We start from the raw sequence: 23375 nt of genomic DNA, 5'->3' as shown, positions 1-23375 counted from the left end.
TCATGGCTTTACCTCTTCATTAGGCCACTATTGGACCTCATCTTCCACATGAAAGATGCTTGGTGAGAATACTTTTGTTCTCTGTTTTCTCACTCCATTATAATTTATGTGTAATATTTTAGCCTTATGAATTAAATACATGATTAAGGGAGGTGACTAATAAATAAAATAAAGTGTTAATCATACTTCACTTCCAAAAGCCTGATTATATGCCTGAGCGTTAATCTGTAAACTGATCCTATTTCAATGAAGAAAAACCAAAACTAAAACCAACTACCCTGGGGAAAAAAAGCAAACCTACCTCTAACCCATGCAATAAAATAGCTCCAGGTTAATCTAATCACGTATCACACTTCCTCAGGTGGAGCATCATATGTTGGGCATCAGGCAAAACAGTGATGACTCTTGAATTATTTAAATAGACCCTGGAGCCCTAATTTCACCTGAGTAAGGGACATAAGATTAACAGTATGACCACCTGGGCTCTACTTCTGGAACTGCTATTTACTACTGAAAAAAGTGATGTCACACTTCACTACATTTCTCTAAACTCCATTTTCCATCTTTAAAAGTGAGTATTAAATCTGTCCTGCCTGTTCTCATAGGATTCATTCATTTATTTATGTAACACATGTTCATACAGCACCTATTATGCAGGTGATACTGTTCTAGACTCTAGGAATCCAGCAATGAGCATGTCACACATAGTTTTATGGTGATTATATTCTAGAGAAAACATAGAGGAAATAATGAGTAAATAAAAGAATAGTGGAGGGTGGTAAAGATGCCTTCTTCATAGAGTGGCACCTGCTTGAAGAGTGATAGTTAAGCTTGGCTCTAAAGATGAGATGGAGCTCACTGTACAGCAGTAGTGGGAGAAAGAAAGGAAGGTTGATGTCATTTAACATTATTTAAAAAATGAATTGCCATTTTGAGGAGCACTAAAAAAAGAAGTGTATGAGAAGAAATTTAACAAGGTTCATACCCTGAAACAATGGTGGAAAGCTTTCCTGAGAAGGTGACGTTTAAGGTGACGTTTAAGCTGAGGTTTGAATGATGACATGAGTAAGCCAGAAGTGGTGGAAAGATTTCAGGCAGAGGGCACTGCAGCAAAGGCCCTGAGGTATGTAGCATTTTATAGGAGTAAAGGAAATGCAGTGTAACTGATCCAGAAGTCAGGGAGAGAGTGGTGTCTGGTGAGGCTAGAGAAAGCACCAGAAGCCAGGAAGTGTAGGAGTAGTGCCAGGAACCCAGGCAGTGTAGGAGCGGTGCCCAGGAAGCCAGGCCATTTTGGAGATTGGGGGTATATCTTCCAAATAATGGAAACAACATGGAGAATTTTAAGAAGGGGGTGACATGATCAGATTTGCATTAAAAAAATAACTTTCAACTTATGTAAGTGGATTGAGATGGTATGAGAGGGAAGGTGCCATCAGGGGACCACTGCAGAATCCAGGCAAGAACCTGTGAATCCATTAATCTAGAATCCATGATGAGGGCTTGGAGTGGGAAGGTGACAGTGAGGATGGGGGGCAGGTAGACAGCTTGAAGAGATCATTTGAGGGGTAAATTGAACAGAATGTTGTAACTAGTTGGCTGAATGGGGCAGGAAGAGGGAAAGTGTCAAAGTCGGGCCCAGGGGTTTATTTTGAAGAACAAATATACATGAAAATGGTTTGTAAACTGTAAAGCAATACAAACTTGTTAGGTACAATGATCTTTTCAAGAAGGACTTGCTAAGCACATAAATTGCATATATAACATTTCAGGCAAATATTTAACCTACTTAATGAAATAGTATTCAAGCATTTAAAAATGTACCCATTTATTTAAAATGGACAAATCTGCTGGAGCAGACCAAAGGAATTCAACAAAGATCCGCTGGATTAGGGGATAGAAATAATTATTACCTATTCTTTTTTATTCATTAAAATTACTCCAGAAAACTTACACTTAACAATACATTATAATTCCAGAATATATTTGGATGAATTAAAACACCATTTCTTCAAAAATTCTGAAATAGAACACTTCCCATTTGGGCTTCCCTTCTTGAGTACATACCAGTGACGTTTTGCAGACCTGTTCTATGGACCCAAAAATATTTAAAAATTAAATTAGTCTGGAATTATGAAATATGAACAGGTAAAAAGTAATTTTGAAAATTGTTTTAAAGCATATAAAATGTTTTAATAATTATGTTCAGTTTTTTATAATAGCTTTTTGGAGATACAATTTACTTGACATTAAACTCATATTTTAAAAATGTACAATTTAGTGGTTTTTAAGATATTCACAGAGTTATGCAACCATAAGCATTATCTAGTTCCAGAACATTTTCATCATCCCAGAAAGAAACCCCATACCCATTAGCTGTCACTCCCTACTTTCTACTTCCCTAGCCCTGCCTACAACTAATCTACTTTTTGATTCTGTGAATTTGCCTATTCTGGACAGTTAATATAAATGAAATCATACAATATGTGGCTTTTAGTGATTTAATTATTTTACTTTATTGTTTGCAAGTTTCATTCATGTTGTAGCATGCATCAGTTCCTCATTTCTTTTTATGGCCAGATATTACTCTTTTGCACAAATATACAAAAAAAACCTCTTGTTTATGCATTCATCAGTTGGTGGGAATTTGGGTTATTTTCACATTTTGCATGTTAGGAGTAATGCTGCTATGAACATTTGTGTGTAATTTTTTGCATAGACCTATGCTTTCTGATCTCTTGAGTATATATACCAAAGAGTGGAGCTTCTGGGTCATATGGTAGCTATGTTTAACATTTCAATGAACTGCCGAGCTGCTTTCAAAAGTGATTGCACCATTTTACAATCCCACCAGCAAAGTGTGAAGGTTCCAAATTCTTCACATTCTCCCAACATTTTTATTGTCTGTAGTGTTTTTTTTAAAATTATAGTCATCCTAGTGGGTATGAGGTAGTATCTCATTATGGTTTCGAATTACATTTCCTGACTGAATAAGAGATTGAGTATCTTTTCATATGTCTATTGGCCATTCATACATCTTTTTGGAGAGATGTCTACTGAGATCTTTTGTCCATTTTATAATTGGGTTATTTGTCTTTTTATTGTTGAACTGTAAGAATTGTTTATATATTCTGGATATAAATCTCTTATCAAATATATGATTTACAAATGTATTCCTTCATTCTTTGGGTTATTTATTTACTTTCTTCATGGTGTCATTGGAAGGAGAAAGCTTTTAGTTTTGACAAAGTCTAATTTGTCTATTGCTTTATGTTACCTTTTTTTAATATCAGACAATTATTTTGAAAGGGACTTCAGTCTATATGTTAGATTTGTGAGAACAGTGTTCAAATTAGTTTTGATGGTCAAATGAGAAGAAAGAGAGAGGGAGGAAGGGGGAGGGACCACATTTTAGTGTCCTGTCTTTAATGAAATATGTAAAAATGTTTTGATACATACTAATTATCTTACAGATAGACATATTTATGTAAGATAGCATCTTCCCTCCTTTCATGTATGTATGGAGAGGTAAGGAACAAGTGACTTGTATTTCTCTCATTTCCACTTTATTCTTAAGCATTCAGGCTTTACCTTTGTCGGTGAAAGTACTGATTCCATGTGGATTAAATGATTCTTTGTCAAAACCATCACTGATGTTTAGTGCCTGGACCCTTGGGCTTTGCTCATTCAGATCCATCAGGAAGATCTGTCCTGGCTCATCCGGAGCAAAGTTTGGCATGCCGGGATATTTTAATCCCTTTAAAAAATAGAGAATAAGTATGCATTCATATATATCAAAACAACATTTTCATATGCAAGCTAAAATCTCAAAGCCTAACAAAAATGGTCAAAGCTCTACATTTCTTTTCTATTTCTGGGATTTTACACTCCGCCAGCTAGTGCCACCATCTGATCTAACACGAATTACCTCTGTCATCTAAGCCACTGGGAATCGGAGTGAGAATATGGGAAGAACCCATATTTTTTTCTAGAGAAGGAAAGGGTTAAGCCCAAAGGTCTAATGCAGGAGACTAGACTGCGTTGTTACTTTGTGTGTGTCCCTTGGCCTGCCTGTGCCTCAGGTTCCTTAGTAATAAAATGAGAAAGTTAAAATGTATGATTACTAAGATTCTTACCAGTCCTGAGGTTTCACAATTAACCTTCCTCAAAGCAGAGAGGAGTGTATGGTTTCATCAGGTTGCTCCACCTCCACACATGTTATGTAGTGACAGATAGTAGAATCAGCCAAGAATTAGCATAGAGGAACCATTTTCATTGAGTTGACTATTTCTGATCTATTTTGTTCCTTTAGATGTGTCTGACTATTCAGACATGACTCCTTTTCGCTAAATATTGTTAAAAAAAAAAAGTTCATTCCAGTACCCTGGACAGTGGCTCTTTCTACTGGAAGGATCAGATGGTCATCAACCAGTAATAGGCACCTCGAATATACTGGCCCCCTGCTGCACCCCAGGTCAATGTGACAAACCTTGACAGTGTTTTTTTCTGCACCAGTTACTAAACTCCGCGTATTTCCTCCCCATATGCCTCCCCTCACTCTGATATATATCAATGTCAACAACCTTGTATGTTTTCTTGAACTCTCATGTCCGTTTATAGTCAATTTAAATTCCCTCCTTCCTACTCTACCTTATCTCTCCCTCCTTCCTCCCTTTTTTATAAACATACACACACACACACACACACACACACACACACACACACACACACCACACACTTACTATAATAATACTACTTTTGGCCCTTCCACTGCACCACCCCCTGACCCCTAGGGAGTCATTCTTCACTCCGAACTTCTCTTCCTGCCTCTCTTCTTGCCTCTTCCTCTTTCTGTCCTCATTTATTCCTCTTTCCTTCTTACTCTGTACTTCTTTTTTTGCAGATCTTATTCATAAGATTTCAGATAGCTCTTCCATACTGATGGTTTTCAAATCTGCACATTTACCTGGACCCTCTCTCTGGAGTGCCAGCTAACATTCCCAACTTCTTCCTGAGGGCAGCTCAGCTCAAAACCCAAATCAACATTCTTTGCTCAGATCCTTCCTCCCATTAGTACCCACAGTTCTCAGGTAAGGGCAGCATTGTGCTTCCAAATGTCTGGCCATAAAATTCAGCCTTCAAGTCTGTCCATTCCCCCACAGTCAGTCTGTCACCAAGCCCAGTGGCTTAGATAATGGTAGCATTGGGGAAAAAAGTGTCAGTGACATCTGATCCTTCCCTTTTCACTTGAGAAAAATTAAGCCGAGAGAAGCAAAAAATAACTGAAGAGCATTAATTGGACAGACTCTTTCCACAACACCATAAAGAAAGTTTTTACAGTAGAGAATATTGGTCAGGAAGGCAGCTCAAGGCAGAACATGACAGCAAGTTTCTTGGTAGTTTAGGGGCATGTGAGGCACTGCCAGCTGGTAGACATACTGGATGCTCTGGAAATGTAAATGATTCCAGAGAGAAATAAGGGTGTGGTATTATGAACAACTTGACCTAGATGAAGCATCACAATGAAACTCTGCAAATAAATGGCTTCACACTCATCTGGTTTTCTATTTAAGGTGGTCAGGTAGGAATTTGTGGTAAGTGATGGCAAAAAATTCTTTTGACAGCATTTATCACCACTGAAAATGGTGAGAACTACCTGGAGGTACAGACATCTTATCTTACCCAGCAGACTATAGGTATGTGGGCATAGGCATTAAAATCTTCCACTGCCTTCATTCGCCAGCGCATGCATTCCATAAATATCCAAGCATCTGTGTATGCCAGGTAGTGTGTTATATGCTGAGGATGGCAATGAGCTCTCCAAAGTCCTGGCCTCAAGAAGCTTGATATCGAAGGAGGCAGGACCAAGCTGGCACATCAGTTATGGTGGGGTGTGTTAGAGCCTAAGCACAGGGCATGTTAACACCCCCAGAAACAGAGTGTTAGGGAAGACTTTCCTGAAGAATTCAAGTGCCACCATGGTGAGGGCTTACAGAAAACTAGGAGTTAGCTAGTATGTGTAAAAAAGGGAGTGATTTTTCAGGCAAAGAGAAGCATGCCAAGTCCAAAAGTAAGGCAGCAAATAGCTTGCTTGGCACCTTGAAATAGACTAAAAATTTCTATTACACATAATTACTCTCTGAATCAGCAGCTTCCAAACATGCCCTAGGATGGTAAGAAAGGGCAACAGGAGAAAGCAAGAACAAGGATTTGAATTTATTACACTGTAGAATGATAAAAAATAATCAGAAAGTGTTAACCTTAGTCTATGAATATGAGCTGTTTGTTGGTTTACAAAAAGAGCTCCATTACTTAAAGTTCCATGTTAACATTTCTGATGTAATTATTTGTGATAAAAGTCTCTACTTTCGGTAGAGCACTAATTCAGTACTTTGCATTCCAGTGAAAACAGAGAAGCGCACAGTAGGAACTACAAATATGATTTCCTAAAGGCAAAGAAGTCTCCAAGCTATAGATTAACCATTTTTAAAGGTCTACAGCATAACCTTGACCATCTCAATTGACAATAGAAAGCTGTCAACAAAGAAAGGGCCTTCCTAGACAGTTTTGTTTTATCTTTGGTTTTAGAGGAAAACTAAAGAAATAAAATCCCCTCTCACTCACCTACTCCCACACATATCACCACCAGCAGCAATTTAAAATCCAAAGGAGACCTGACGATACTGTGTATACTTAAGAATTTAGGAATTAAGGCCATTAAAAGTTATTATCTGTGCCCCTTTTTTTGGCCAAAAAGATAGATTTAAAAATTCATGTTATTTGGTAGTTTGATGGTCAAAATGAAATATTAGGAAATGCAACACTAGTAATCAGAGTTTATATTGAAAATATACTCAATTTACATTTTCAAAATCTTAGGTCACATCCCAAATTGCAACCGATTTAATCAATACATGATAAGTTTCAATATCTTCACAATATATACATTTTAATTTTTTGAAAGTCAGTGCTTCCATGGCTTCTAAATTATCCCAAATCTGTGAAGGCAGTATGGGGAATGAAATGCAGGTTCTTCTCCACTTTTCTTTGAAAGAGCTGGAAAGAATGGCAGGGACCCAAACTGTGAAATGCTCAGGGTTTTTCAATCAGTAACATGGTTAACACTCAATCCATGAACATTTTACTAAGCTCTAACCACAGGCAGGCATAGCAAGAAGAATGCTAGTTAGTGAGAAGATGACTACCAGAAGCTGAGGCTCAGCCAAAGAGGGCAATGATGGAGATGGAGATGGACAGCAACAGGATAAATCTGGAGACTAGTCTAGGAGTTGAATGGAAATCAATATACGTTTCTGGAGATCCTACTGAGTATGCAGCTGCCCACAGGGCACTGTCCACCATGGGCAGGCCAGCCTGGGCATTCCTGTGGCATCCTGATGAGCTCTCTGGAATCCTGTTTTGGCTTTTTTAGTTGACTGTTTTACTCGTGGGTGGGATCAGTGTGGGGTCCCTTGTAGCTCTAGTCAGCAACATTAATGTACTGTCTATACAGCTACTGACATGAGCATCTCAGGGGCAAGGAAAATACTCACTGTGGAGATAAAAGCCAGCCCATTAGGCAGGATGTCAATATCTTCAGAGCCATTTTCTGCAAAAGAATGGGAGGATCAGGAAGATGCATGCATGAAGGCTTAAAAAGTAAATCTCACGGTCAAAACGTGGAACTTCTTTGGAAACTACATAAACCTTTTCAGTTATCTGTTTGGGAAACTGTATTAACTTTCAGGATTCCCACAGGCATGCAATTGTGCAGTACACCCTGAGGGAGACTCCTCAAATACTACACTCCTTTTTTAGAACTCCATTTTCAGGAGAAGAAGGCAAATAACTGTAAAATAAATTCATGTCCTACAGTTATTCTTTAAATAACAATGTCAAGGTATGTCCTGAGAGATCCAACTTTATTCCTCAGAGAAGACTTGATCAACAGACCAAGAGATAACACTTGGAAAGTCACTGTTGTGAAGATCTCTTAAAATCCTCCCTACCAAGCATTTCTCTCTTCCAACTTGTTGGCCTAAACAAATCTCTCATTCTCCAACCACTCGGTAATTATTGAGTAACTGTTCTCTGTTATAAAAGCAAGATGTCTTAAAATGGACTCTTGAATATAAATTAATTCAAAAGAATTTAGTTAGATCTCTTTCTCACTGAGAACTGGTCCTGAGCATTTTTCTATGGAAAGAGGCATATAATAAGGAAGTTATGACTAAAAACAGGATGAAAAAAGGGCTTGCATGGCTCCCAGTAAAGAGATAAACCCCTATATGACACGGTCCCAAGCAGGCAGAACTGACGGTGAAGGCAATGGTTATCTAGTGTGGCAAACTGTAGTTTACAAATACGACAGAACCAATGCATATTGCAACCACATATTCTTCTTAAAATGTGATGTTCCTACTCTTCCATCAAGAGGTAAGTCTTAAAACTGGTTGGACCTTTGGAGCTGCTTTGACAAATAGGATGCGGTAGAAGTAATGACACATGACATAAAAGGTCAGGTCACAACCATAGCTGCTGCTGGTGTTCACTCTCTCTCTCTCAAGGCACGTGCCCTGGGAGCCCTGAACCTACATGTAAAAAGTCTGGCTACATTGAAGCTACAAAGACGATAGAGACCACACAAGGTAGAGAGTGACGTTGGAAGAGGCTCAGATGACTTCAGTTTCCAGCCCTTGAGTTGGCCTACCTGATACAAAAGGAACAGAGAAGAGCTGTCTCCCCTGAGCCCTGCCCAAACCACAAATTCATGAGCAAAATGAGCGTTGTCATTTTAAATCACTTAGTTTGGGGGTGGCTTGTTACACAGCTATAGTGATTAGAACATGCAGCAAATGGTTAGCTGGGGTCACAGGTTGCTACTCTATCGAAAAGCAATTGAGAGACAATAGGGGAGAATGGAGAAAAGAAAAGTGGGGCAAAGCTGAAAGAAATGCAAATTTGAATCCATAGCATATGAACAATAGGCACTGACAGCTTGAGAACAGAAAAATTATTTCATTATATTCACTATACTGAAGGTTGCAACTAATCCCCAACTAGTAACCTGAAAATCAAATTAATCAGACTTTTCTGTTTTCTAAGCATTCCAGTTAGTTGAAATTTACCTATATATGATATCCGGAAGGCCTGAAAGATTTAATGCTATTTCCACAAAGAGGAAGATAAGCATTGGGAGAATCCAGTGAATAGAATAAAGCAAATTTAAAAATCATATTGAATACGAGTTGGTTAGTTTTTTGAACCAACTGGTTAGTTTTTTGAACCAACACTTTCTTCTCTTAGTTTTTTCTCTGAACACCCCTTCTTGGTTTCTTTTGCCCTAATCTCCTTTCCACCTCTCTCCTGGATATGGATTTCTCCAGGCTCTGTCTACCTGTGGCTATTTCTCTCTGTGGAGCATCCCTTCGACGTGCACAGCCTACTCCTGCCCCATGGCTGCAACTTCCTCCCATGTACTCTTGACTCTCCAATCTTTAAATCAAGCCCAAATCATTCTCCTAAATTCCAGACCTGTGTATTCACTTATACATTGGACACTTCTACCTGGCTTTTTCATTCCTCATATTTAACATGTCCCAAACTAATCTGGACATTTCCCCCTTGAATCTGCTCCATTTTTTAAATTTCAATTTCAGTGAATGGCACTTCCATCCTCTAGCAGCCCAAGCAGGAACCTTTGAATTAATTTTGACATCTTCCTTTTCCTTACTCCTCAAATCCAACTGACCACCATCATTCAAGCTCTAGAACCCCCTGCTGGATTTCTACAATAACTTCCTAAGAAGTCAGTTTTGTTTCCCTATAATCATTCTCCTGGGTTGCTGAAAGTCATCTTTTTAAATTGCAAAACTGACCTTGTCATTCCCCTGCTTAAAGTCCACTAGGGGTGGGATATAAATCCAGGCTTGCTGGCCAGGTCCTCAAACTCTCCATATCTTGGCTCCTGTCTCAGATCTGTGGCTCCCACCCTCCACTCTCTGCTCCAGCTGTGCTGCAGTACTTTTGTTAGTAGCTCCTGAAATGTGCCAGATTCATTCACCTGCATGTGTGAGCACACGCTGCTCCCTGTTCTTGGCCACCCACACTTTCCCACACCACTCTCACCTCCTCTTGGCTGAGTATCACGGGCTCTTATATATGAGTCTAGGGGCCATCGTCTCAGGCTTTCCAGCCTCTCTTGGTTCCAGTATCTATTTAATCTGCTAATGTGGTCACCGTGACTACCTCCACCATGACCTTTTTGTCACGTTTGGGCTGCAACCTTCTGTTCCTTGCTAATTTCCTACTAGACAGTAAGCTTCTGGGTTTGGAACTGCATCCTTGCACCCAATATAGTACCTGTTTTTTCACTGTAAAAGCTCTCAGTAAAAACTGGTTGGCTGACCAAATGAGATCAACCATTTTAGTTTCTTGAAATTTGTATTGTCTTGAGGTTAAACTAGTGACAAGACAATGTTGATTTCAGAGTACAAGGTATCTTGAGCTGTGTGCTCTCTGGTTTGGTCTTTTGGTCTTCCAAACACCATTTCACATATCTCCTGTGACCCCATTAACCTACCTCAATAACTCCCTTACAAGAGGAGCTGGGCATGTTCCAGGGGTGTTGCATTTGTCTTTCCTTGCTCCATCCAGAGCATAGAAAAGCTAGTGCTTTACACTCAGATGCAGAAAGAACTACCAGCTGATAGCACATTATTCCTGTTCCTCCTTATCCCTCCCCCACCTGCACTGCATCTCCATGACGTCCAGTGCATCTCAGCAACAGTGGCACCTGTGGGAGTAAAAGCCCCTGGGCCACCCTCCCCTGAGCTCTCCCCACATACTCACTAGGCTGTGCACAACTATCATTAAAACCCCACTGCTAGGTCTAAAATCAGTCCTACGAATAGGTAGGTGTCTACTGCTTTTCAACCTGTCAACCCTAGTACTTGGCATAACGCTGCTTCTTTGGCCTTTAATCATTCTCCACAGGCACCCCGAGAAAAGGTCACACTGAAACATTACTACCAATTAGTATTATCATTTCACATCTTGGAGAGAAGATTTGGACAGCCTGCTAAGAACACAAATGGAACCTACGAGGAGAAACATACCTTGGAGACATGGGGAGCTGCAGGTGGGGAAAAGGGAAGGAGGGAAAGGAAGACACCAAAAACAATGGCTGCTTGATAATCCTGCCAAGGGCAAGCCCTAATAAAGCTGCTCGTATTTCAACTGCAGCTGTGATTAAATACCAAACACAGCCAAATAACTTCCTGGTTAAAACAACACTTGACCTTCAAAGCCTTGGGAAAAAAAGATGGACTTAATACAAAGATCTGTGGGATATGATTCTGGAGGTTAGCATTATTTCGCCCTCCAACCTTTCCTCCCAGAAAGAACAGTGCAGAAGGAAAACAAAAGAGAGGAATCATTTCTTCCACCAACAAAATTAACCACAAGTCTAGGTCTTGAAGAAAGAAATCAGAATTCTTCCCAAGCTCTTACCTCCTACCATACCCTGCCTAAAATGCTTTAGTGGTTTTCCATTGCTTCATAAAGTTTTTCACTAATCAGAATTGGGTCTTTTGAGTACTGTCTCATTCTTGATCTTTACTTAGCTATCTACCCTGCCTTATTTGTGTCAGCCTTCTTTATTAATATTTCACCTTTTTGCATGTCAGATTTTCTGCTGCTTGCTGCCATTGTACTTTCTTGAAGCTTCCATAATAAAAGGGTGTTTCTTATCAGTACATAAGAAAGTCAACATTACACAACACAGAGAAGAAAAGCCTAGAGGAGAATGGCCCTGCTCATATTCTAAGCTCATCACCCTCCAGTTCTGGACCACTGGGCAGGTAACCTTATTCTTCTGTATGTCAGCTTCCAAATCTTCAAGGAGAGATGGCAGCACCCTCAGGTTGGTTGTGAGTATGATGAAAATATTTGTAAAGGACTCAGCAAAATATTCATAGACTCTAGGCCTATCAAGACAATAATATTATATAAATATATAAATATATATATATATATATATATATATATATATATATATATATATAGTCCTTTTGAGAAATGACCCATGATCATTCTAACTTGTTTAGTTCTCCAAATATAAAATGTAAATACGTCGAAAGACATGAGAAGTAATATGCCGTTTTTTATTCTGCTCCCAGCCAGTTTTCAATCACTTAAGTCATTCTCTTCAAAATATTTGGATAATCAGAATGTTGACCTATGTGTTAGCTTCTCAAATCTATTGAATTATACCACCTGAGAATCAGATTAGGCTTCAGCAATCATCTAGTCTAATTACCCCCCTAAATTACTTGGCAGGCTCATATCTTTTGAGAGATACATCTAAGTAAATATGAATATTCCTTCACAAACAGTAAACGAATGAATGTTACATTTCCTTGTTTTTTAAGTCAAATTTAATCTGATCCTGAGCCCACATTCTACTAAACTGAAGGGAAACTCTTTGTGAGTCATTACTGGGTCTCTCTGCCAGGGTTGTGCCAAGATTATAGATGGTGAGTTTTAAAAAAGTAGACTATTTGGGGAAGTCTATCTGGCCTTTATTCTACACTGGTCATCACTGAATTACTCATGTCAAGCCCATGTGGATCCTTTAATTTAGATAATTCTGCCACGTCTATGTTCTTCATGATCTTTGCTAAGGCTGGAACACATAGTACAAACTATCCAGCCTCCCTAAAGGTACAGTGTAGCCATTCCCTCTGAGGTCTGTTTCTCTCCAAGAATGCTGTCAGGCAGTGGAACAATGGTCCCTGTTACTCAGAAACTTCACATGTTCTTATCCCTTCTCCATCACAACCCTTTGAAGGAGCTCAGGATTTTGACAACAAAAGTCAGGATGGAGTTTGTCTTCCATTCCTTCTGCTTTCTAGCTGGCAACACAAACCTCCTCTAAGCCTAGGGAATACAAGGGCAGGCTACTTATTTTAGAAATGAGAGGAAGAAGAAAAGACAGAAAACCAAAATCAAAAATCACAAAGGGCTCTTACTCTTTCTAAGAGTATTTTTAAAATTTATTTTTCAAGAAACATAAAATACAAACTCCTATCACAATAAACTATGCTGTCATCCTGTCACATACTGATGAATAAGTCACAGTCCTTAAGCCTAGGGAGTTTACAATCTGATAGTGAGACAACACTGTTAACTATAAAATAAAGCAGGTGGTAGGTGTCATAAGTGAATCAGAGTCTCAGAGTGCTGTGAGAATTCAGAGGTGGGAGAGGAATTTCAGCTGATTCACCAAATGGACATGAAGAATCAGTTGAGCAAAAGTTCAGGAGCAAAGTAGAGAAAGTGAAAGAACGCATTCCCAGAACAGTGAACAGAAACTAGCTGGAGTTTCTTCCAGTAGCAATGTCAGGGAGAAGTAGAAGCTTGGAGACCAAATAAGCAGTCATGCAGTAACAAATAAGTGAGACCAGCCCTGGGTGGGGAGCACAGAGGAGGCTGATGCCAACCTGTCATTTATGTGGATGGTGACCAAGAAATTGTGCTGTCACATACATACCAAGTCCCTCAATAAGGTGGCAATGCTGGGGTTCTACTGGCTCCACTTCTCGAGATGCATTAGTTCTTTGTCTGCAAAGAGAAGAACACTGGAGGTCAATGCACAGTATCCAAAGGCAACATCTAAGCATGGTCTTTAATCACCCTTAGATTCATTAACTCTGTATCCTATCATTTATGGATGATATAACAAGTAAGTAGGCACCTCCTACTCTCACTGACATTTATTTATGTATGTGGACATTATGTGGACAATGTCCCTATACCAGCTAACTTCAGCCAGTTACAGTTGAAAGACTAAAACACAACCATACATGGATCACATCTGCTGCCCAAATAAATGATACTACATAACAGTATGAGTAATTTAAATGTACAAAATAATGTTATTTAATTTGCTAAAGTACTGTCTATTATAAATCTGCTCTTTGGCTCCCCAATAGTCTTGCCTTTTGTCCCCTCAACCCCCTCAACCTTCCTAATATTCAACTAATAGCTTATAGATGAGCCTTGCAGCTTTTGCTTTAACTTTATTATTTTTTTATGATTGAATGTGGACCACATACGTAAATTTATTAACCACAATTGAAACAAGTGGTCAAGTTACTTTTCCATACAGTGTCCTTGTTTCCACATTGAAACATTCTTCTAAATACCAGGATAATTTTAATTTTTTTATTAAATTGTATTCATGAAGACTCTACACTTAGACTCATCTTACTGTCACTTTTAAAAAGTGTGCCCTTGACCTACTTCATAATTATTTTCTATGATTCTCCCACTTGGGTGCCCTGGGAGCAAGTGTGAAAATAAACACTCTCACGTGGAACTAGAAAGTATTACCAAACGGCAGCAGGCTCCTCAGTAGACTCAAGAGGAGAACTTCTGAGGAGACCTGCTTCTACTTAGAGAAAGAAAGAAAAACAGCCCAAGTTCAACTGAAGGCAAGCAGGGCTTTCGATCCTCTCAGAAGTGCATATATCATCAGCTAATATCTCTTCTTTCTAGCTCAGTATTGACTTTTCCTGAGAAATTTCTGGGATGGTTATCATCACGAGATATTCCACTTCAAAAGGTCGGATACCTACAAATGCCAGGTACCACCTGCAGATTTCAGCTCATTTCCCTGCTCTCTGACTAGCTCTTTTAATGTGGATGAGCTCTGTAACCCAGTACTCATCTATATTTATCCCTGGGCACTCTGAGTCTGTCATAAAGCTCCGGCTGGTAGTTGAGGACGACCTGGAAAAGGGCATAACCTTCAGACAATAAATGGGGGGCATTTCTGCCCTGCCATCTTAGGAAAGGCAAAGGACTCACTTTCCACATCAGTGCCTCCAAAGGAATTTGCTGGGTGGAACTCACGAGTGAGTTTCCAAACTGCTCAGTCCTACCTGCTGGGAAGGCAGCAGGCGGCGACCCTTGACTTCACTTGGAAGAGGAGAGCGAGCCAAGGCGCCCCTATCACTTACCTAAATGCCACAAACCTCTCCCCGAGGAGGGCCAGCGCGGCCCCGAGCAGCGTCAGCGCCACCAGTTTCCCCATGGTCTCTCCCCCAGAGGCGCCCAGCCGCGGGGAGCACCCGGGGGCGTGGCCGGCGGGCTCCCGGCCCCGCCCCCCGGGGCGCCCGCTCCTCCCTCCCGCACCTCCCGGCAGGTGCGCCGCCCGGGCGCCGAGGCTGAGGTCCGGGTCTCCCCGCCCCGCAGCCCCCGTGCAAGGCCATCTTCACGCTCGAGGTTCAAGGAAACATTTACGCGGGATTCCTTTTTTTCTTCCGGGCTTCACGTACAGAGGAAGCCCGAGCCCGGGGCTAAGGCACGGTGTTCTCGTGACGGCTTTGGCGGGAGGGAACGCACCCGTGGATGGGGCACCAGAGGCAGTTCGCCGCCCAGGGCGGCGGGATTCTACCGCAGCCGCACCGACCGACTGCCCGCGAAACTCGGGGGGCGTGGGAGCGCGGGGAGCTGCAGTTCACAGCCTCGAACTTGGCGTTTCCGGAAGGCAGGACGCGAGATGAGACCAAGGTTGATCCCGAGACACTGAGAGGAGTAATACACGAAGATAATCGAAGCGAAGAGCTCAAACTCCCCCTTTTCCAAGATTTGGGGCACGGGATCTTATCTCCTGCCTTCCTGCCCTGTCTCAGAATGCTGAGGGGGAGCGGGGCGCGGTTCAATTTGTGGACTGGGTGGATTTGTGAATACCAGTATTTGCGTCAAGAGAAATCCAGAGCAGTGAAGGAAAAGAAATAAATAGCATAGGTAACAAGATGAGCAGAGTAGGGGGAAGGGAAAAGGGTAATTGATCTTTAAAGAGTGCAAGCAGAGGAGGAATTTAATGCTACTGCTGTGAGGGCTTAGAAGGAGAGGTGAAGAGCGAAGTGCTCCCAAAGCTGAGAGGTCAGGAGGTGTGGTACAAGTGCGCATGCAGGGTCTGGGGGTCAAGCTGCCTGGGTTTGGATCCAGCTTGGATAAGGTGCTGAGCTTTCTGATCTGGAGATTCCTCTTCTCTAAAAGAACATTCACCTCACAGGTGGCTTAAAATAAAATATTATCATGGGTGCAAAGTGCTCAACACTGTGCTTGGTACACATTAACCATCAATTAAATCTGACCCTCCATGTGAGAGTGCAGGCTCATTGTGGAGAGAGAGCCCCATCCCTTTGGTCAATGGGTCTTCCAATGCCAGCCATAGAACGTAGATGATGAAGTATTTGTGATTGTACTAATGTGCTAAGCATTTTCATGTTTTACCATCTTAATTTTCATTATCCTCACTGTACAAATGAGGAAAGTGAGGCTTGGAGAGGTTAAGTAATAATTTGCTTATGGTTACATAATAAGAAGTCAGAGACTCCATTAGGACTCGGGTCAAGTGAGGCAAGAGTTCATGATCCTTATCATTGTGTTTGCTGCCTTCCAGCAGAGCAGAAAAAAGGGCATAGGGAAAGAAGTATTTTCTTGGGCAACTGATTACAGGTGCTGTGTCATCTATAATTTGTTTAGAATTTCTTTGTGTTAGGCAGAGGCATGTGTGTGTAAGTATGCGTGCATGCATACATCAACTTTAAACCTTAGGAGTAGTTAGTTATCATTTGAATACCACAGTCAGTAGTTCAAATCCCCAGGCTGGTTAGTTAGCATGAAGGAGTTCCAAACTTTGGAGACCATTGTTCCAAGTGTCACCAACGAAATCTGCACCTGGAGCTCAAGCATTATTAGAGATAATTATTCATGGTGAATCCAGTTTTGTCCAAAATATACAGATTAGTGAGACATTTTGTATAAGTAGCTCCAGCTCTGCCTAGAGTAAGAATGAAAGCAAGGAAGCCAGTACCCTCACCCAAATGGAGTGGGTTCTTGGCCCCTAGTCCATTGAGTCTGTACAACAACAGAAAAACCTAAACTAAGTGGACCTTTCTCACAGATCTGGAGACTAGAAGTCCAATATGAAGGCACTGGCAGCTTCAGTGCCAGGTGAGAGCCTGCTTCCCAGGATGCAGGGGGGCCCTGTAAGGTCTCTTTTATAAGGGCTCTAGTACCATTCATGAAGGATCCACCCTGATAAGTTAATCACCTCCCCAGAGCCTCACCTCTTAATACTATCACAGTGCAGGTTAGGATTTCAGCATGTGAAGTGTGGGTGGACACAAAGGTTAAGACTGCAACACTGGTTCCACAACACTGTTGTGCACTGTGTCTACACTATTGACCAAGGAAGATTCTGCTTTCTGACTCCATGAGCTGAATCCTCCCTTCAGAACTTTATTTCATACTGAACCATTTTGTCATGTGTTTTTTGAAATACACAGCTTACTGAAATATAGAAGACAAACCTGGCATTTCACTGAGTTTACAGAGCAACTATTCTCATGCCTCCTTGGAAATAAACATTTCAGTGTGGCAGATTTGGGTTTGAGCCTTGTGTTTATTGGGCCATACTGCTCAGTGGTGAGATTGTGGGGAGAAGGACCAATAGTCCTCATCCACATTTAATCTTTGAAGGCCATTATGGCCATTCAGCACAAAGACCCTGACAGGAGGCCAAACTGGCTTAGTCCAGAGACAACTGAGTATATCAGTGTTATAAATGGGACTTACTGTCATTGAAAGATCAGGACAAATTAATTAAAAAGTCCCGGAGTCAAATTCTAGTTCTGTGTATAACCAGCTCTTGAAAGCTTTAAAAATCACCTATTGCCCCAAGGCCTTTCTTTTCTTACATGAACAGTAGGGATTTTCAAATTGCTGAGGACCAAATGAAATAGTATGTGACTAACCAAGAAGTAATGCAATACATACATCTACTTAATCCAACACCATTGATAATCAAAGCACCATTCAGGTGGATGCAGAATGTATCTATGTTATAATCCTATTGTATTAATAGTAGGGAAATTATGTCACACATGTGTATGATATACATACAAACAATCTAGACAGAAATTGAAGAGTGGTTACATGAATGGGAAATTGAGGTCATGGAGACTGGGATGGTCAGTGACAGTGGAAGGAGTCTTTGCTTTCATTGTATGACCTTCTCTGATGTCTGAGAAATTTTAAACCATGTGTCTTTATCATGTTTACGATCATACAATTTTTAGTTTAAAAAGATCAATTGTATCTTTTTAGTTGAAAAAGATACAAATTGTATCAGTGAATCTTGCCCAGGAAAAGAAGTGGTGATAGAAGGAGAGAACAGCCAACCAAAGATGAGATTATATTTCAATAAAGGTATTTTTTTAAAAAAAGAAGACATGGATTTTAGAACATTAAGAAACATTATCCTAAACTGTAGTGACCAGCATTCAAAATCTGGCATTGGATAACTACCTGCCATTGATATGTGCCTCATGCTGCATGGGGGAGGACAAAGCTAGAGGAGCACAGAATTATATTGTTTTTGGAATATGATACACTTGAATTTAAGTCAAATTCTCAACTTCACTCTGAGGATGCAGCTAATAATGGAGCCACATGGTGAGTGTCTGATACTTTGTTCAGTTTCTTCCTGCAGCCCATCAGGGGAAAGGTATGCCCCCACTCTGGACTTTAGGTGCAGCCTGGGGTGTGCTGGGAGTCAGCTGTGCTGGGTGTGTTTAGCAGTGGGGAGCACCAGGGGCAAACCAGCCTGAGGTCGCACTATACAAGCACTAAGTGGATGCGGGAGTGTTAAGGGGTCATGCTTTGCCAGAAAGGGCCTTACCAGATTAATCTTCCACTTTAACTCTCTTCAGGGGAGCCCTCACCAATATTCTTTGGCCCAAGTGGCTCTAGTTTGGATTACACCTCAAGGTGGATCCAACATGTGACATTATTTGATTCAATAAGAACTTACCAGAGTATATGACCAGGAGAAGGAGGAGTTAGGCAGAATAAAGGGTGTTAATACACCTAGAAAGATGGCAGGGCATCTACAAAGAACTGGGGAATTAGAACCAAAACGAGTAAGTCCAGGATGGACAGAGTAGCGGTTCTCAAGCTGAGGGATTAGAAACCACCTGAAGGGCTTGTTATAAGCAGATTGCTGAGCCCCACCCCCAGAGTTTCTGTTTTTCTGATTGGGTAGATTTGGGGCAGGGCCCAAGAATCTGCATCTCTGACAAGTTTCCCGGTAATGCTGGTGTTGCTGGGCTGGGAACCACACTTTGAGAACCACTGGGCTGAAACTTGAAGGGCTGGAGGAAGGTGGTGAGAATTCAATCCATGGAGGTATGCAGGGCCTCATAGGCCTAGTTAAGAACTTGGAATTCTATCCTAGGGGCAGTGGGAAATGACCGGAATGACATGAGCCAGTAGATGTTTTTACAAACATCACCCTGCAGTGACGAGAATGGGTTAAGGAGTGGGTAGGGTCCTGCCTCTCCTGGAGAAAGCAAGAAATAGCTGGAGGCCTGGGAGAAGCAGAAATATTTGGGGGTGGGGACACTGATAGCATTAGTAATTGTGTGGATGTGGGCAGAGGGGTGGGAAGGGAGGAAGACTAAGGAAGGTGTCTAGGCTTGAAGAATCTGGTAGAGAAGGCTGGATTCTTGGATATACTGGCCAGGGTATACCAAGAAGGAGCAGTATAGGTAGAAAAACAGGAAGTACATTGAAAATGATTTGTTATGATATTATAGGAGAAATCTTCGAGTTTTCTTCAAAGTGGAGTAACAAGAACAGTTGCAAGGAGAACAGTGGTGCCAGATAAAGCTGGAGAGGGAAGCTGAGTCCAGACCACACAACACCTTGTAGGCCTTCACAAAGAAAACAAATAACTCAGAAAGGTTTTAAGCAGGAGTACTTTGCTAATAATCAAAAATGGATTGGAAAGGGAAAATACTGTGCTTGGAAAACTTTTGAGTAAGAGGTAATAAAGGGCTCAATCACAGAGCTGGCAGTGGAAATAGGCAGAGGATAGATTTGAGATATCACTTGGAGAGAGAAGGAAGGAGAGTTTCTAATGGTTAAAGACAAAGAATCAAGGAAGACTGCAAGGGTCCATCTGGTGTTATTAATTTTGGAGTCATCAGCATACAGGTAGTACATAACCCCACTGGAATTAATGAGAGAGATGAAAGAGGAAAGAGCACCCAGTTCTGAGCCCCAAAGAATTGTTATGTTTCTATTTTAAATGAGGTGCAGGAAGGGGCCAAAGAGGTTAGCAAAGAGACAACAGGGTCAAAATGGAGTCACTTGTGATATGTCCATATCACCAAACCAAGACTTAATATCTAACCTAATTTTTTCAGTTTCAGCCTCTCCCAGGAATGACTCTCAGTAGACAGCATGGGTGAGGTAATCCACCTGAGAGGTCCCAAAGAAAACTGACCATAACTGAAAACTCAGCTCTTTACATGAATAGAATAACTTCTTTGTCCCTCCTCCCTTGCCTTTAAAAGTCTTCCAGTTTGTATAGCTCTTCTGTGGGCTAGTGGGTGCTGCCCAATTCATAAATCCTTGAATAAAGCCAATAAAATCTTTAAAATGTACTCAATTGAATTCTCCTTTTCAGTAAGTCAAAAACACATTATCAGATCATTTAAATAAATCTCTACAACATGATTATTATCCTGATTCCAGAGATAACAGGCAGAAAACAGTGAAAAGGAATAAGGAGTATCTCTATGATCAGATAGTAAATGACTCCCAGGAGAAAAGAGAGTGCAGAAGAGGGCAATCAGGAGATCTAGAGCAGAGAATTTTTTTCTAGAGTACTTTCCACCAATATAAATAGAAATGAAAGAAAATCACCATTTTGCAACTTTGAAATAATCATAATCCAGGTAAAAATCATTAATGGATGCCAAAACTAAATAGATGATAGGTTTTAGGGGACAGAATATTTACATGGATTTATAAAATGAGAGAAATTAACCCTGTTGATCCAGTGGTCACCACATTAATCACTTACTCATATTTAGCACTACAAATAATGAAACAACCTGACCTTATATTCTGATACAATGCAATGTCAAGAACATGTTGCTTATTAAATATTCTTGTCCAAGTTGTTTAACCTGAATCTAATTAAGCTTCAAGTAACTTAAAATATAAATGATACTGAATTAAGCTAAGGACTTCAGGAAGAAACAATCAAATAAAACCAGAATGAAGGTCATTTCACAAGACATCTTGCCTGCACTAAAAAAAGTACCATGAAAACAGAAAATAACAGAGCAACTGTTTCATATTAAAAGTGAGTGAAGAGATAACAATTCACACAGTGAATCTTGACTGGATCCTGGATTGGGGGTAAAGGGAGAAGGAAGAATAACTATGAAAGGTGTTTGGAGACAACTGAGAAAATTTGAATTTGGATATTAGAAGGCGTGATAGAAGCATCACTAATACCTTTAGATGATAATACAGTGGTTATGTATGTCCTTATATTTAGAAGATGCAAGCTGAAGTATACAGAAGTGAAGGTATGTCTAGAGCTTTCAAATGGCTCAGAAATATAAAAGCATCTATACTTGGAATGATAAAGCAAATGTGGAAAATGATAAAGGGTGATTAGTGAATACCAGCGAAGGATATATACAGGTAGTCACTGAACTACTCTTCCAACTTTTCTGCAGGTTAAAAGTTTTCAAAAGTTGTGTGTGGTAGGAAAAAGTAGGTTTCTCCGAATTTTTCTTCTTATAACATTTCTCCGCTAAGAGAGATCTATGGGGATTCTTCCAACCCTCTTTCTCACACAAGTCCTTTCCGGGAAAACTGAGTGAATGATACAAACTACAAATAGCCAGAGAAAGTGAATGTGGGGTGTGATTGGGGGATACTGTTAATTCATTGGTTTGCTGAATAGACATTCATCAGCCTAGGTAAAAAAACCTCTAAGATAGGTTTCAAACTGAGCAAACAAAAGTCTAGATTACTTGTCATTAATAATCCATACACAAAATGAGGGAAAAGATACTATATTATTGCTTATTTTTAATTTTTCTTGTTCTCTGCATTAAATATTCATGTTTACATTTAGCTGTTGTAAAAGAAGTGAGGTTTTGTGAAAAATCAAAAATATTTACTGTCAGTGAAGGATCTCAGGTATTAAAGAATTAAAACACACTCACACACACGCACACCCTGGACCTACATCCACCTAGTGGTGGTATGTTGCAATTGCAGTTTCAATCCTTTTGAAAGAACTTTCAATTACCAACCAAATTGTTAAACTCAGTATATGATTACAATAAGATTACCATACATAAATCCCTCAGGGTTCACAGACATAAGAAAACAGAGTTTGTTTTAAAAATTCTTTTTGTGTGCCTAAGATATATCACACATATCCTTATTAATTTATATTTACTTTTATCCAAATAAAATTTATCATAAATAAAATAGAAAACAAGTTTATTTGATGCCTACTGTATACTGGAGCTTTTTATGAATATAGGTTTTTAGATAGTCATTGTCATAATCTAAAATCTAAGAGAGACCACTTCTTGGTTTGGAATTCCTACTGAACAAAATCTTGCTTTATTCATCTGTGACTTAAGATTGTTCCTATGGATAATGGAAACAGCAAAAAAACAGTAATTATTTTAGCATGAAATAGTTCCAATAGACATTAGTAATGGACCATTTGGCAGAAAAACATAAATGAGCAGGATGAAAAGGAGAGCGGGCCCCACAAAAATGACTCAGGAAGTTGATCAGGTAGAGCCAGAGAGCCAGAAATGACTCAGAGCTAATCAGATGAAGCCACAGGGTCCAAGAGTGACTCGGAATGTCCAGGGTCTCCCCAGATAAGAAACATCAGTGAAGTACAGGCACCACACAGCCTGTGTCCTCATTGCACCAATCAGAACAAGCTTAGAGGGCTAAGAGCTGTCAATCAAGGACCTCTCTGCCCTGCCAAAATCACATAAAAGAAGCCTCAGAATGAGCACCCTGACCTATCTCACCTTAGGCAAGCCTGCTCTGTGACTCTATGAAGAGTGCATTAAAAGTTACTTTGCTTTCTTGACTTTGATTTCTCATCTTACTGTATCTGACTTCCCTATAATACCAAGTCGATTTCCTTCCTTCCCAACAAGACCATTTTAAAATGTAAATAAAAACACAGACCAATTGGACAGAGGCCAAGTTTAAGAATACTTCTCCTATTTACCCTTACAAGCCATTAAATGATCTACCCAAAAGCTGAATGCAAACTGGTATCTAAAAAACAGATAATAAAGAATTAAGTCCATGGCAGTAGCTTCATGTAGAGAGTACAGGACAACCTCTGGCATCAGAAATAGATTGAGAGCCACCCCTTACTAGATGTGTGACCTTGAACACATATATGTGAAATGTTAACAGTTACATGATGTCAATAATTAGGATTAAATGAG

At 40.3% G+C, this 23375-nt stretch overlaps 1 protein-coding gene across 2 annotated transcripts in view; it reads right to left on the bottom strand.

Annotated features, from left to right (window-relative positions):
* PON3 (paraoxonase 3) overlaps window positions 1-15664 on the bottom strand; it is a 29577-nt gene extending 13913 nt beyond the window's left edge. Inside the window, exons 1-4 of one of the 2 annotated variants that reach the window (XM_073238808.1) lie at window positions 15406-15664; window positions 13550-13620; window positions 7551-7606; window positions 3589-3754 (exon numbers count right to left, since the gene is read on the bottom strand). In XM_073238808.1, the coding sequence (XP_073094909.1) occupies window positions 3589-3736 (148 nt within the window). In that variant the 5' untranslated portion in view covers window positions 3737-3754; window positions 7551-7606; window positions 13550-13620; window positions 15406-15664. Of the gene's footprint in view, window positions 1-3588; window positions 3755-7550; window positions 7607-13549; window positions 13621-15020; window positions 15178-15405 lie in introns of those variants that run through there. The other variant, XM_017674820.3, reaches the window with a different exon arrangement.
* Window positions 15665-23375: the final 7711 nt, after the last annotated feature.

This window comes from Manis javanica, chromosome 6 (genome assembly GCF_040802235.1).
Source record: "Manis javanica isolate MJ-LG chromosome 6, MJ_LKY, whole genome shotgun sequence".
Taxonomy (NCBI): domain Eukaryota; kingdom Metazoa; phylum Chordata; class Mammalia; order Pholidota; family Manidae; genus Manis; species Manis javanica.
Note: the sequence above shows the minus strand (reverse complement) of the source record. Positions and strands in the feature narration are given on the sequence as shown.